The sequence below is a fragment of the Microtus oregoni genome, unplaced genomic scaffold, assembly GCF_018167655.1.
Source record: "Microtus oregoni isolate MIOR12 unplaced genomic scaffold, Mior012 000000F_ref0000247, whole genome shotgun sequence".
In the NCBI taxonomy this organism is placed as follows: domain Eukaryota; kingdom Metazoa; phylum Chordata; class Mammalia; order Rodentia; family Cricetidae; genus Microtus; species Microtus oregoni.
In genome coordinates, this window is record NW_024543059.1 from 36,114,978 (window position 1) to 36,126,359 (window position 11,382).

The 11,382-nt window shown below is 47.5% G+C and overlaps 1 protein-coding gene across 1 annotated transcript; it reads left to right on the forward strand.

Moving 5' to 3' along the window:
* The first annotated feature begins 1,211 nt into the window (after window positions 1-1,211).
* Magel2 (MAGE family member L2) lies at window positions 1,212-5,690 on the forward strand. The gene has a single exon (XM_041651722.1). The coding sequence runs from the start codon at window positions 1,679-1,681 to the stop codon at window positions 5,459-5,461; it is 3,783 nt and encodes a 1,260-aa protein (XP_041507656.1). The 5' UTR covers window positions 1,212-1,678; the 3' UTR covers window positions 5,462-5,690.
* The last annotated feature ends 5,692 nt before the right edge of the window (window positions 5,691-11,382 follow it).

The window sequence follows — 11,382 nt, forward strand, 5'->3', positions numbered from 1 at the left end:
TCTTCTGCCCCCTTGTGGTTTACTTTCCTCACATTGGACTCTTGCCCTAGGCAGCAAGGAGCCCCTTGTAAGAGAGCCATAATGTTAAGTGCCTTGTAAATATCCAGAAAATTCCTCAACGAAACTGAGATTGTGACTTAATTTTCAGAAGAAAAACCCATCACATGGGAATTTTTGGTGTCTCCTGCTTTATCCATTAACATGACATATGCCCTACTGTTTAACTGACTTTCCAGAAAGCTTCTTTTATTCCCTGTTTTTCTGTATATATATTTGGAAGTATCTGCTAGTCAGTTTTCTGTTTTATGGCTTGCTCCTTCTTTTTTGATTTTTAGAATGCCTTTCTCACTCTATTGTCTCATCTCACTCATTTGACAGGTGGATTCTCCCTTATTAAAAAATGCTGCCTCCACAAACTTCTATTACTTAACTTTCAAGATTCCTTTCCTTTCCTCTCTAACTGATTCGTTTTTTTCCCTGCTTATCTCTACGACGCAGTCAGTGTTATTCTTCTAGATGAGTTTAGATTTTTTCTCTCTCTCTTAACATACTCTTTTGCAACCATGTTCACTCCTGTTGCTCTGATTTTTTTTTTTAAAATGGACAGACTTGATCCCAAGATCCTCTGAATTCATACAGTTATAGAACCCAGGGTATCCCAGGTTGGCTGCCCCATGTCTTGGAGAGTGTTTATCCGTCTCTCTTACTTTGTGCCCCCACCCTCCATATCACGGAGAGAATAAACCACTCCTGAAAATTCACACCTTTCCGAGACAGATACATGAATATACTCTCCGTTTTTCTAAACCTTCGTTAAATTGTAATAGCTGTCTGGTATAGCTCCCCAGTCCCTCTTACGTCAATATGCTTCATTTCTGAGCTCAGACCACACCACCACCCCCACCTTTGGACATGTTCCATGTTGCTAGTGGTCTATCCCTACTTCATAATTCAGCACGGTCATTTTTCTGAAGTATAAATCTGGCGTTGTTATTTGCCTATATAAACTTTATGTTTAAAGAGGCTATATTGGCTGAATTGGGAAACTATAGAGCAAGAGACTCAATTCTGTGTCAGTTAGGACTTTGGTAGACGCCCCTCTACACAATCCACTTGTGGTGGTCGGGGGCGGGGAAGAGGCGGGATCGAGCCCCCTCCCTCCTCCTTCTTACTGCGGAGAGCTGCAGAGCCAGTAGGCAGTCTCATGCGAGCTGAGCTGTGAGCTGCTAACTGCGAGCTGCGCTGCGGAGTGAACCAGTCACTTGGCAGAGAGCTGCGAAGGAAGCCAGACAGCTCTCTGAGAGCTGCGGAGGAAGCCAGACAGCTCTCTGAGAGCTGCGGTGCCAGCCAGGCAGCTCTCGCTGAGAGCTGCGGTGCCAGCCAGGCAGCTCTCGCTGAGAGCTGCGGTGCCAGCCAGGCAGCTCTCGCTGAGAGCTCTGGAGGGATCCAGGCAGTACTTGCTGAGGGCTGCCGGTGCCAGCCGGGCAGCCCTCGCTAAGTGCTACGGAGAAAACACGCAGCATTCTCCGGGAGCGGTGGAGCGAGCCAGTCAGGCTGGCTCGCTCCCTTTTCAGCTTTCAGGCTGGAGGGGGATCCTGGACAGCCACGTCGGCATGCTCAGCCCTGGAAGAAGAAGCGCAGCGCTCGGAGACGAGCCGCCACCGGTCAAGCAAGGGACATGTCACAGCTAAGTACGAATCCGGGCGATTCCAGCCCACCGGACTCCCCTTTGCCTCCGGTCCAGGTCCATAGCCGCCCTACGGTTCTGATGCGGGCTCCGCCTGCTTCGTCCCGGGCTCCTCCAGTCCCTTGGGATCCACCTCCAGTGGACTTGCAGGCTCCCCTGGCTTCATGGCAAGCTCCTCAGCCTGCCTGGGAGGCTCCAGAGGGCCAGCTGCCTGCCCCAGTGGCTCAGCTGGCCCAGCCTCCTTCACTAGGGGCCCCAATGGTCCAGGCTCCCCCGCTGGGAGGGCCTATGACCCAGCCTCCAACTCCCGGAGTCTTGATGCTGCATCCTTCTGTCCCGGGGGGCCCTTTGGCTCATCATACAACCCCAGGAACCCAAATGACACACCCTCAGCCTCCTCCTGGGACCCAGATGGCGCACCCTCTTCCTGGGACCCCAATGGCCCACCCTCCTCCTCCTCCGCCTGTGACCCCGATGGCCCACCCTCCACATCCTGGGACATCTATGGGCCATCCTCTTGTACCTGGGAACCCGATGGTCCATCCTCTCACACCTGGGGCCCCAATGGTTCATCCTCCCCAACCTGGAACTTCAATACCGCACGCTGCAATTCCGGGGACCCAGCCACCAACTCCAGGAGTCCTGATGGCCCAGCAGCTGTCACCGGGAGTCCTGATGGTCCAGCCGACTGCTCCAGGAGCTCCGATGGTCCAGCCTCCTCCGCAGGCTACCTTGATGACCCAGCCTTCGTCTTCAATAACTCAGATGGCCAAGCATCCAGGTCCTGGTGTCGTGATGATCCATCCTCCAGGTGCCAGAGCTCCGAACATTCAGACTCCAGTGTCAGGAGCACCGACTGCTCAGCCAGTATTGCCCCCAGGGCAACCTCTGGCTTCGTGGGCCCCACAGAGTCAGCCTTTGATCCTGCAAATCCAGTCTCAACTCATGAGAACTCCTCAACAGGTTCCCCCTATTCCATCAACACCACAGGTGCAGCTTGCCACAGCCCCAGGCTGGCAAGCCACCACACCCAACTGGCAAGTGACCCCCCAGGGTTGGCAGGGGACGCCCTTGGCCTGGCATTCCACGCAGGTCACTTGGCAGACCCCAACCCTAGCCTGGCAGACCCCTGCTGTGCGCCAAGGGCCCTCACCCATTCGTTCTGGTCCCACACCCATTCGACCTGGACCACCACCTCCAGTACTCCGCCAGATGCCACCTGTGGTCCGTCAGACCCCACCACTGACCCACCAGACCACCGCTGCACCTGTCAGACAACCACAGCCTCCGCTGTGGCAACTCCTGCCACCCCCACCTCCACTGCGTCAGGCTCCACAGGCTCGTCTCCTGGCTCCCAGGATGCCAGGGCCACAAACAGCACCTCAAGTTACTCAGATACATTTGGTGCCACAGACAGGCCCACAGGTGTCCCATCCAATGCTGTCAGCACCACTATCTATCCCAATTCCTGTGCCCCAGGCTGCCTCTCAGTCAGCTCCCCGAGTTGTGCATTGCCCATCCATCATCTGGCAGGCCACCAGAGGCCAGCGCCAGGTGCCAGAGGAGCTCGAGGTGCCCCAGGAGCTCCAGATGCCAGAGGAGCTCGAGGTGCCACAGGAGGTCGAGGTGCCAGAGGAGCTCCAGGTGCCACAGGAGGTCGAGGTGCCAGAGGAGCTCCAGGAGTCAGAGGAGGTACCGGTGCCACAGGAGGTCCCAGTGCCACGTGAGGTCGAGGAGCCGCAGCAGCTCCAGGTGCCACAGGAGGTCCCAGTGCCACAGGAGGTCCAGGTGCCACAGGAGGTCCGGGTGCCACAGCAGCTCCAGGTGCCACGGGAGCTCCCAGTACCACAGGAGCTCCCCGTGTCATTGGAGTTCCAGGAGGTACAGCAGGCCCAGGCAATGGGCTGGCAGGCACCCAAGGTACGCACTCACTTCTGGCAGTCTGGGTCTGCCCAGGAGGCCCAGGAGCAGGCCACTCCGCCCACCCGTGTGGAGCAGCAGCAGCCCTCTCGGGGAGTTCAACCCTCCCGCAAGGTCCTGCAAACTCGGCGAGCTGCCCACCAGGCCCAACCCGCAGGCATGCAGGCAGAACAGCCCTCAATCCAACTGCAGCCTTCTTGGCAAGGGCCAGCCCCCACCATGCAGGCACAGCGTGGAGCCTCCAGAGGACGGACAAATTTTCCCAGGGGCTCCCCTAGATCTCTCATGCCTCCGTCAGGAGAACCTAGCCCCACTTCTGTAGAACCTCGGGGCCCTCCCAGAGATCGTAGGGGCTCTTCAAGGGGCAGAAGGGGCCCTCCCAAAGATCGCATGATCATTGGTGCCACCTTCTGTGCTCCAAGGTCAGCATCAGCTTCCAGGGCATACCTGCCAACTGCCTGGGGAAATGGACCTGCCACATCAGAGACCTTAACTGCCACCTCAAGGGTTCTTCCATCTACCTCTCATTTTCAGCCTGCTTCTTCTAATGGCTTCAGGGGTCCATCTGCCACCTCAGAGAGCCCAAAGTCACTGCCATTTGCTCTGCAGGACCCTTATGCCTGCGTAGAGGCCCTGCCTGCAGTTCCCTGGGTCCCATATGCTGATGTGAACAGTTCATCAGCATGTAAGGCAGTGCCCACCATCCTGATGGTGACAGCAGCTGCCCCCGAGGCAAGTGCCACCATCGCAGAGGCCTCGAAGTCTGCAGAGCCACCACGGCGCTCCGGCAAAGCCACCAGGAAGAAGAAGCATCTGGAACCCAAGGAGGACGACGGTGGCCAAAGGATGGCCTCACGTGACTGGCGGGGCCCCAGACCCTGTGAGAATCCCAGGCAGAATGACTGGGAGATGCAAAGAGCTATGCAGCTCTTGGGGGAACAGGAACCCCTCTACACTTCCCAGGGTCTGAATGGCTGGGGACGCCCCAATAACTCTAGAATTCCAAGGGGCTTCGATGGTCCCAGCACTTCACAGGACCACCGGTTCTGTGGTGCCTCAGGGGGGTCTCAGCCATGGATGGTCTCTGAGGTGCCAAGTGTCTCTCGAGGATCTAGTGCTGTTCAGGAGGACCCTAATGGGGAGAGTCAGGCATTATCTCCCTTAGATGAGAGGGCAAATGCTCTGGTACAGTTTCTCTTGGTCAAAGACCAAGCCAGGGTGCCCGTCCAGCTCTCAGAGATGGTGAATGCTGTCATCAGGGAATATAAAGATGACAGCTTAGACATCATCAGTCGTGCCAATGCTAAGTTAGAGAGCTCCTATGGGTGTCAACTGAAGGAAATTGACACCAAAACCCACACTTACATCATCGTCAAGAAGACGGGGCACCCTCAGTGCAATATGCTGACATCTTACTTAGACAGGCCAAAGTTCAACCTCTTGATGGTGGTCCTGAGCCTCATCTTTATGAAAGGCTACTGTATCAGGGAGAATCTGCTCTTTAGTTTTCTGTTCCAGTTAGGACTGGATGTCCACGCAACAAGTGGTCTCTTCAGAAGTACGAAGCAGCTCATCACCAGCGTGTTTGTGAGGCACAGGTACCTAGAGTACAGGCAAATCCCGTTCACTGAGCCTGCAGAATACGAGCTTCTCTGGGGTCCCCGGGCATTCCTCGAGGCGAATCAGATGCACATCTTCAGGTTTTTGGCCTCACTCTATGAAAACCAGGCCCAGATCTGGACAGGCCAGTACCTTCAGTCATTGGCACAGTTAGAATACACAAACACAAATGAGGAGCCCAATGACAGCGATGATGATTCCCATGGCACCACCAGCAGTGCCCACCCTCATTAATAGGTGTTGCCAAGATGAACTTATTCCTATGGGTACCAGGCCAAAGACCACGGACAGTAGGTACCAGGCCAAAGGCGACAGACAATGGGTACCAGGCCAAAGGCGACGGACCACGGGGGAGCGGGAGAAGGGGGCAACGGATAATGGGTACCAGGCCAAAGGCAAATGACAATAGGTACCTGGCCAAAGGCGACGGACAATGCGTACCAGGCCAAAGGCAACGGACAACGGGGGAGCGGGAGAAGGGGGGAGGGGGAAGGGGGGAGGGGGGAGAAGGAGGGGGGACAGGGAAAAAGGGGGTACATTGTGATTTCTGGTGTTTTTGCTGTTTTTGCTATTGTTCTGTCTGTAAATTTCAATTTTCAGCCCGCTTTTATATTTGCCAAAGCTTTGTACACTTTTGTAAAATGCTGATTTGAACTGGCTACTGTGCTATTTTGTAATTTGGCATCTGTGTTTCTAAATGAGATTGGTGTTTCCCTGTTTTGTGTTCTAAATGTTATGTTCTGGTGCCAGAGTTGTGCTACCCTTGATAAGTGATTGGACAGTCTATCCTTCTTGTTCTGCTTATGTAAAATCATAATAAAATGTTCTTTGGTCATTAATCAGTAGAATATTGTCTGGAGAAAAGTAAAAATCTGTCTACATAAATATACTTTTAGCAAAGCATGAATTGTTTGTCTTTATTCTAATTTTGAAGTAGGATGGATGGGACCCAAACTTTAACACACTCCGGGCACACACACAAACAACAAGAATACTATCAGTGATAGTAAAACCCATGGGTACTGACAGCTTCCCAGAAGAGTACTCCGTTCAATTTAAAGTGATATACGGATTGTGGTGGGAGAAACCTGTGGTACCTGAGATTTCCTTAAACTAAACATAAAACTGTATAAGTAGGACATGCTAAATTAAGAGGGGCTTGTATGCCCCCTTTGATTTAATTTTCACAATAAAATTTCAAATGAGACATCATGTCTAATTTCTAGTTGAGGCTAAAAGATAAAAAAAATAGGCTATTAAATTGCATATATAGTGGCCTGGTGGTAAAAGTATAATTCCAAGCAGAAACTCTCAAGAGTATTTGGAAAAGGGGGATTCTCTACCTAAGAACCATAAAAATCTAGGTTTATGAGCCAAGAAAAAAATGTGAACCTTGTCAGTCATATGGTCCATTGAAGACGTCTAATATCTCAAATGTGGAAAGCATCAGTGCCCTACACTGGTACCAGAATGGAAGCATGCGCCCCTAAAGTAGTAGAATCCCGCCATGAGAGAAGAAAATTAGGGTTTAAGGAGTTTAAGATTTTGCAGATTACAGGTGGCTATTACAAGGCGAGGGCCGTCAACTGCAGGACAGACACCTCGTGGAAAGGTTGAGTTCTTTGAAAAATTCCTAAGAGGAAAGGGTTAATCCTCGTGCACAGTGAGGAAAAGATGATAAGGTCTGAAGTGGCTTAATATCTGCAGCTAGCCTTTAGTTACAGGACCCCAAGGAGAGAAATCTGGCAGAGGACTGAACAGGGGCTTGCGGGGGGGCGGGGGGATGAATTCATGTCCATGTGAATGTAGTTCAAGTGAAAACAGTGCCCAAAGGTCACAGTTTTTCCACAGGGACAGAGAGCGGCCTCTTGCCACCTCTTGCCTGTATGAATCAAGAAATTCAACCCCATTTCTTCCCATCCTTCCGAAAAAAAAAAAAAAAAAAAAAAAAAAAAGCGGTGGAAGCCGCAACGATAGAACTTCTCTGCCACCTACTGGCCCGTGAGCAGTTGCACATCTGCTTCTGAGGCCATCGGATCTCCAGCGAGGCGTCGCTTCAACTCCCGCACAAATTGCTTCATAAACCTCCCATAATTTTACCTCTGTCTGTGCCCAATCATTTCTCTTTTTCTTTTTCCATAAAAGTAGTAAGTCAAACAGCTCTCCATGTGCAAACAAGTTTCATTCAAGGATTATTACCTTCGGTCCTGTTGCTCTGCCGCTTAGGACAAGTGGCAAAGTTATCCCGCTGTTGCGGAGCAACCTTTGTTGGGCAATTGGACCCAACTCCACCTTTGACCTTCCTGAATGCACACAGTTTCACCAAAGATCCATTGTGACGAAGTTTTACTAAAATTTGGAGAGTAAGAGAAGCCTGACCATCCAGTAGCTCTATCTTTATTACTTGGCAATATTAAAATTAAGCAGTGCTTTGGCTAGGAAGAGGTACACCATGATAATAAACCGGCATAAGGATTTAATGAAACTTGAGATTTGTCTGGTCATTTGTATGGTTTTCTAGATTTTGTTTGTCTCTGTGTGGGTACTAGACAAAATTTCCCACACGTTAAAATTTGGACTTTGAACCTACACCTCATACACAGCTGGCTCCTACAGGGACTACAGTAGAAAAGTTCCTCACCACATAACCGATATAAACGTTAATGGCTGGGAACCTGTGTTAGATAGTATGTGAGAAGTAACAAAGGACTTTTTCATTATATATGTAAAACTAAGTTATTTGAATATGCCAATGAAGAGTTTAACGCCAAACACTGTGAAAGTAGTAAGCAGAAGCCAGAGTCAGGATATGTGAAAACAAAGAGCAGAAAGTGGGAAGAAATTCAAAGTACTAATGTAGGTGCACATTTTACGAAGCTTTTAGCTATGCAATGGAGGACAACAGAACCCTTCTGAGCAACTAAGTGGGAAACCTTTCCACAAAACATACAAACAAGGACTCCTGCGCTCTTGCATCTCCCTCTAATTCAAAGAACGGAGTATCAGATCAGCATTAGTGTCAATTGATTAAACTGACATAGAATGAAATAGAGTCACATAGAAAAGCAGATTTGAATAAGGTTATGAAGGGAATTACTACAGTTTGCCTTAAATCATTGTGATTGACTGCATTATTAAAGGATTCCAATATGCAGATGGTTTATTTAAAAAAATAATCAAAAGGGGATATGTCGAATAGAAACAATTTGGAGTCAAAGTGAAGACCTCCTCACAAGGGGAGCTGATGGTGAATGGGGCAAACATCTAGTATTTTTTGACCCTCAAAAAGCAACAGGCAAGATGTTTTAGGAAGATGTTGCTGAAAGACCATAGATATCTGAAGAAAACAAATTGCCCCAAGACATCCAATTTAGAAGACTAAAAACCAGAATAACAGGTTGAAGAGTTAATGCTTAACTTTTTCAAAACCAGATCCTAGAATTCAATAGCTGTCCAACGGCTGCAGTAGAAACCACTTTGTATTAAGTGCTGACTGTTAATAAAGAGGCATCACCAAAACAATTTTTCTCTTGTAATATGCTAGTTAAATCAACTCTAGTTCAAATGAAGTTTTCTGACCTTGATAATGGATTGAAAGATATGTTCAGGATATTAAGCTAGAAGAAAACAATGTCAGAATATTTATCTAAAATATGATATCTTTTGCGGTAATTTTATTCTAAATCATTATACCTTAGAGCAATCTGAAAAGGGACCCATTATTTGCCAAGATTATACATCAACTGGCCATTTTAGCAAATGTGGATTTAAAAAAAAATAGCACTGTGATGGAAGAAACTTTTGCCTTCTAGCTGGAAGGCTGGAGTCTCCGTGTCCTCAAAAATATCGACTCCGTTGCACATGTTGCTTATGTCCTTAATTTGCCATCTGAGTTGGAGAAACAAAGCCTTGCCGCCTTCTCCCTGACCGTTATAAACCCCAAAGGGATACAGGATCACCCCTTGATTCTGTTCTATATTCTGCCGTCCATGCTAAAATTCTGGAAATAGTCCTCATCTTAGAAAGGCTTTGGTTTCCAGTTAAGAGCAGTGTTGCCATTTCAAATTGGCAGACCCTTTTCTTAATCCCCGCACTCGCCACTTCGGAAGTCCTTTCTCTGTCATCTCTAACTTCATTACTGCCATCTGTCGATCTTAACATAACAGCCTATACTCTCTAAGCCACCATCAAACTCCATAAGGTTTCATCTGCCTTGAAGCATGAGATGGCTCCCGGTGTTCCTGAATAAGCATAAGTGCCCCTCAACTAACTTTGTTTATGCCCTGCCTTACAGAGGAGCATAGCACAAAGAACCTATATATGAGACAGGGACGCCCTCTGCTGGACAAAGACTTTCAAAGAATTACTCAGATTCTGAATTTAAAACAGAATTTGTTTAAAACTTTTTCATGTTGTATGTTTGGATACCACTTCTCCAAGATCCTTCCTATCTCCCTACACACTCAATGCATGTATTCTCCTGCCCCGCCCCTTCCTCTCTTCCTTGCTCTTCTCAGAAAAGCAAAGTGAAAACTCAAAATAAGCAAATGAAAACAGAGAGTACGGTTTTAGGTCAAGAAAGACCAAAAGGAGAATTCCCTGTCCAGTTTAGAGCAGACCCTGCTTGTTCTCCATTATCTCCAGCACAGAAATGTAAAGAGATAAACTCATAGCCATAGTAATAGTAGTACAAGGTCTGACTGGATTCTTGAGAAAGAATTTTCAGGTTAGAAGGCCACTGTGGATGAACCCACATTTGTGACACTTTTTTCTGCCTTTTCCTGAATGCAAGCCATTTATTTGTGTGTGTGTGTGTGTGTGTGTGTGTGTGTGTGTGTGTGTGTCATGAATTAAGCAGTTCTTCCTTGAATCTTATGAGATTTGGAAATGGTACTTCATGCCTTGTTTGAAGCATAATTCATGATCAGCCTCCTTATGTTCTGTTTATTGGCATTCAGGAAAGTACCCTGGTTGTATCAAAGACATACTGTTTTCTGTATAGCAGCCTTTGTCTCTATAAGAAGGCAACTTACTGTCTATGTTATTCTTTACTGAAAGTCACTCTTAGAAGAGATATCGGAAGTATACCCTACCTATGTATACCCAACCCTTCAGCATTTACTCTCCCCAGAAAGCTTACTGGAGTGTGCTGTATAATGGCTCAGAATCTTCCCCTAAATACAAATGCATTAGCCACTGCACACTATGTGCTGGTCTTTCTAGCGTATATGAGGAAATCATTCAAACATTGTGTTTTAAAGTTGAAAATGGTACATTTCTTTCAGCACAGTGCCTTTGACTTTGGCTCGGGTCTTCCTATGCATAAACAGACTTTTACTTTTAACATTGGTAACATGCTTGGTTACAAAGGACATTTCTGCAGTTTTCTCTTTTGAGTAACTTGCTACACGATCACTACGAACATTCATATGAACCAGGAACATGGGTGTTTCTATAAATATAAATATTCAAGTATTTGTTGAATATGAGTGTAATTCTTATATCATAAGACAAGCATACACCTACCATCATCATTATCTTCATGATCATCATTTTCATTGTTACCTTTGAAAAACAGACTTCTGAAATATTTCCTAGAGTAGCTATAAAACTTACATTACTCCTGAGAATATATAGAAAAGCCAGCCTTTCCACATCTCAACTAATAACTGTCAAATGTGTATTCATTTTTAGATTTACTTGTAGGTGAACAGTGACATTTCATTGTGGTACCTCAGTATCTTCAGGGAACTGGTTCCAGAACCTACTGAAACCAAAATGCATGTATGCCTAAATTTCTCATATAAAATGACATAATAGTTACACATTCGACTCAGCCTCCACGCTCTAAGTCATCTCTTGATGGCTTATCACATATAATCAAAAAGCATGATTTATAAATAATTGTCTTACCATATTGTTTAGGTAATGGATTGTTGTAAGTCAGTACAGACACCATTTCCTGGTATATTTCATCTGCAGTTTGTTTGGTTCACAGATGATGCCTGTGTGATCATGGCCACTGATCAACACTCTTACCCAGTTTCACTCAATGAATGTTATTACCTAGGTTCACTGTGTGTGTGTGTGTGTGTGTGTGTGTGTGTGTGTGTGTGTGTGCATTTGTGTGTATGTGCATGTGTGTGTATGTGTGT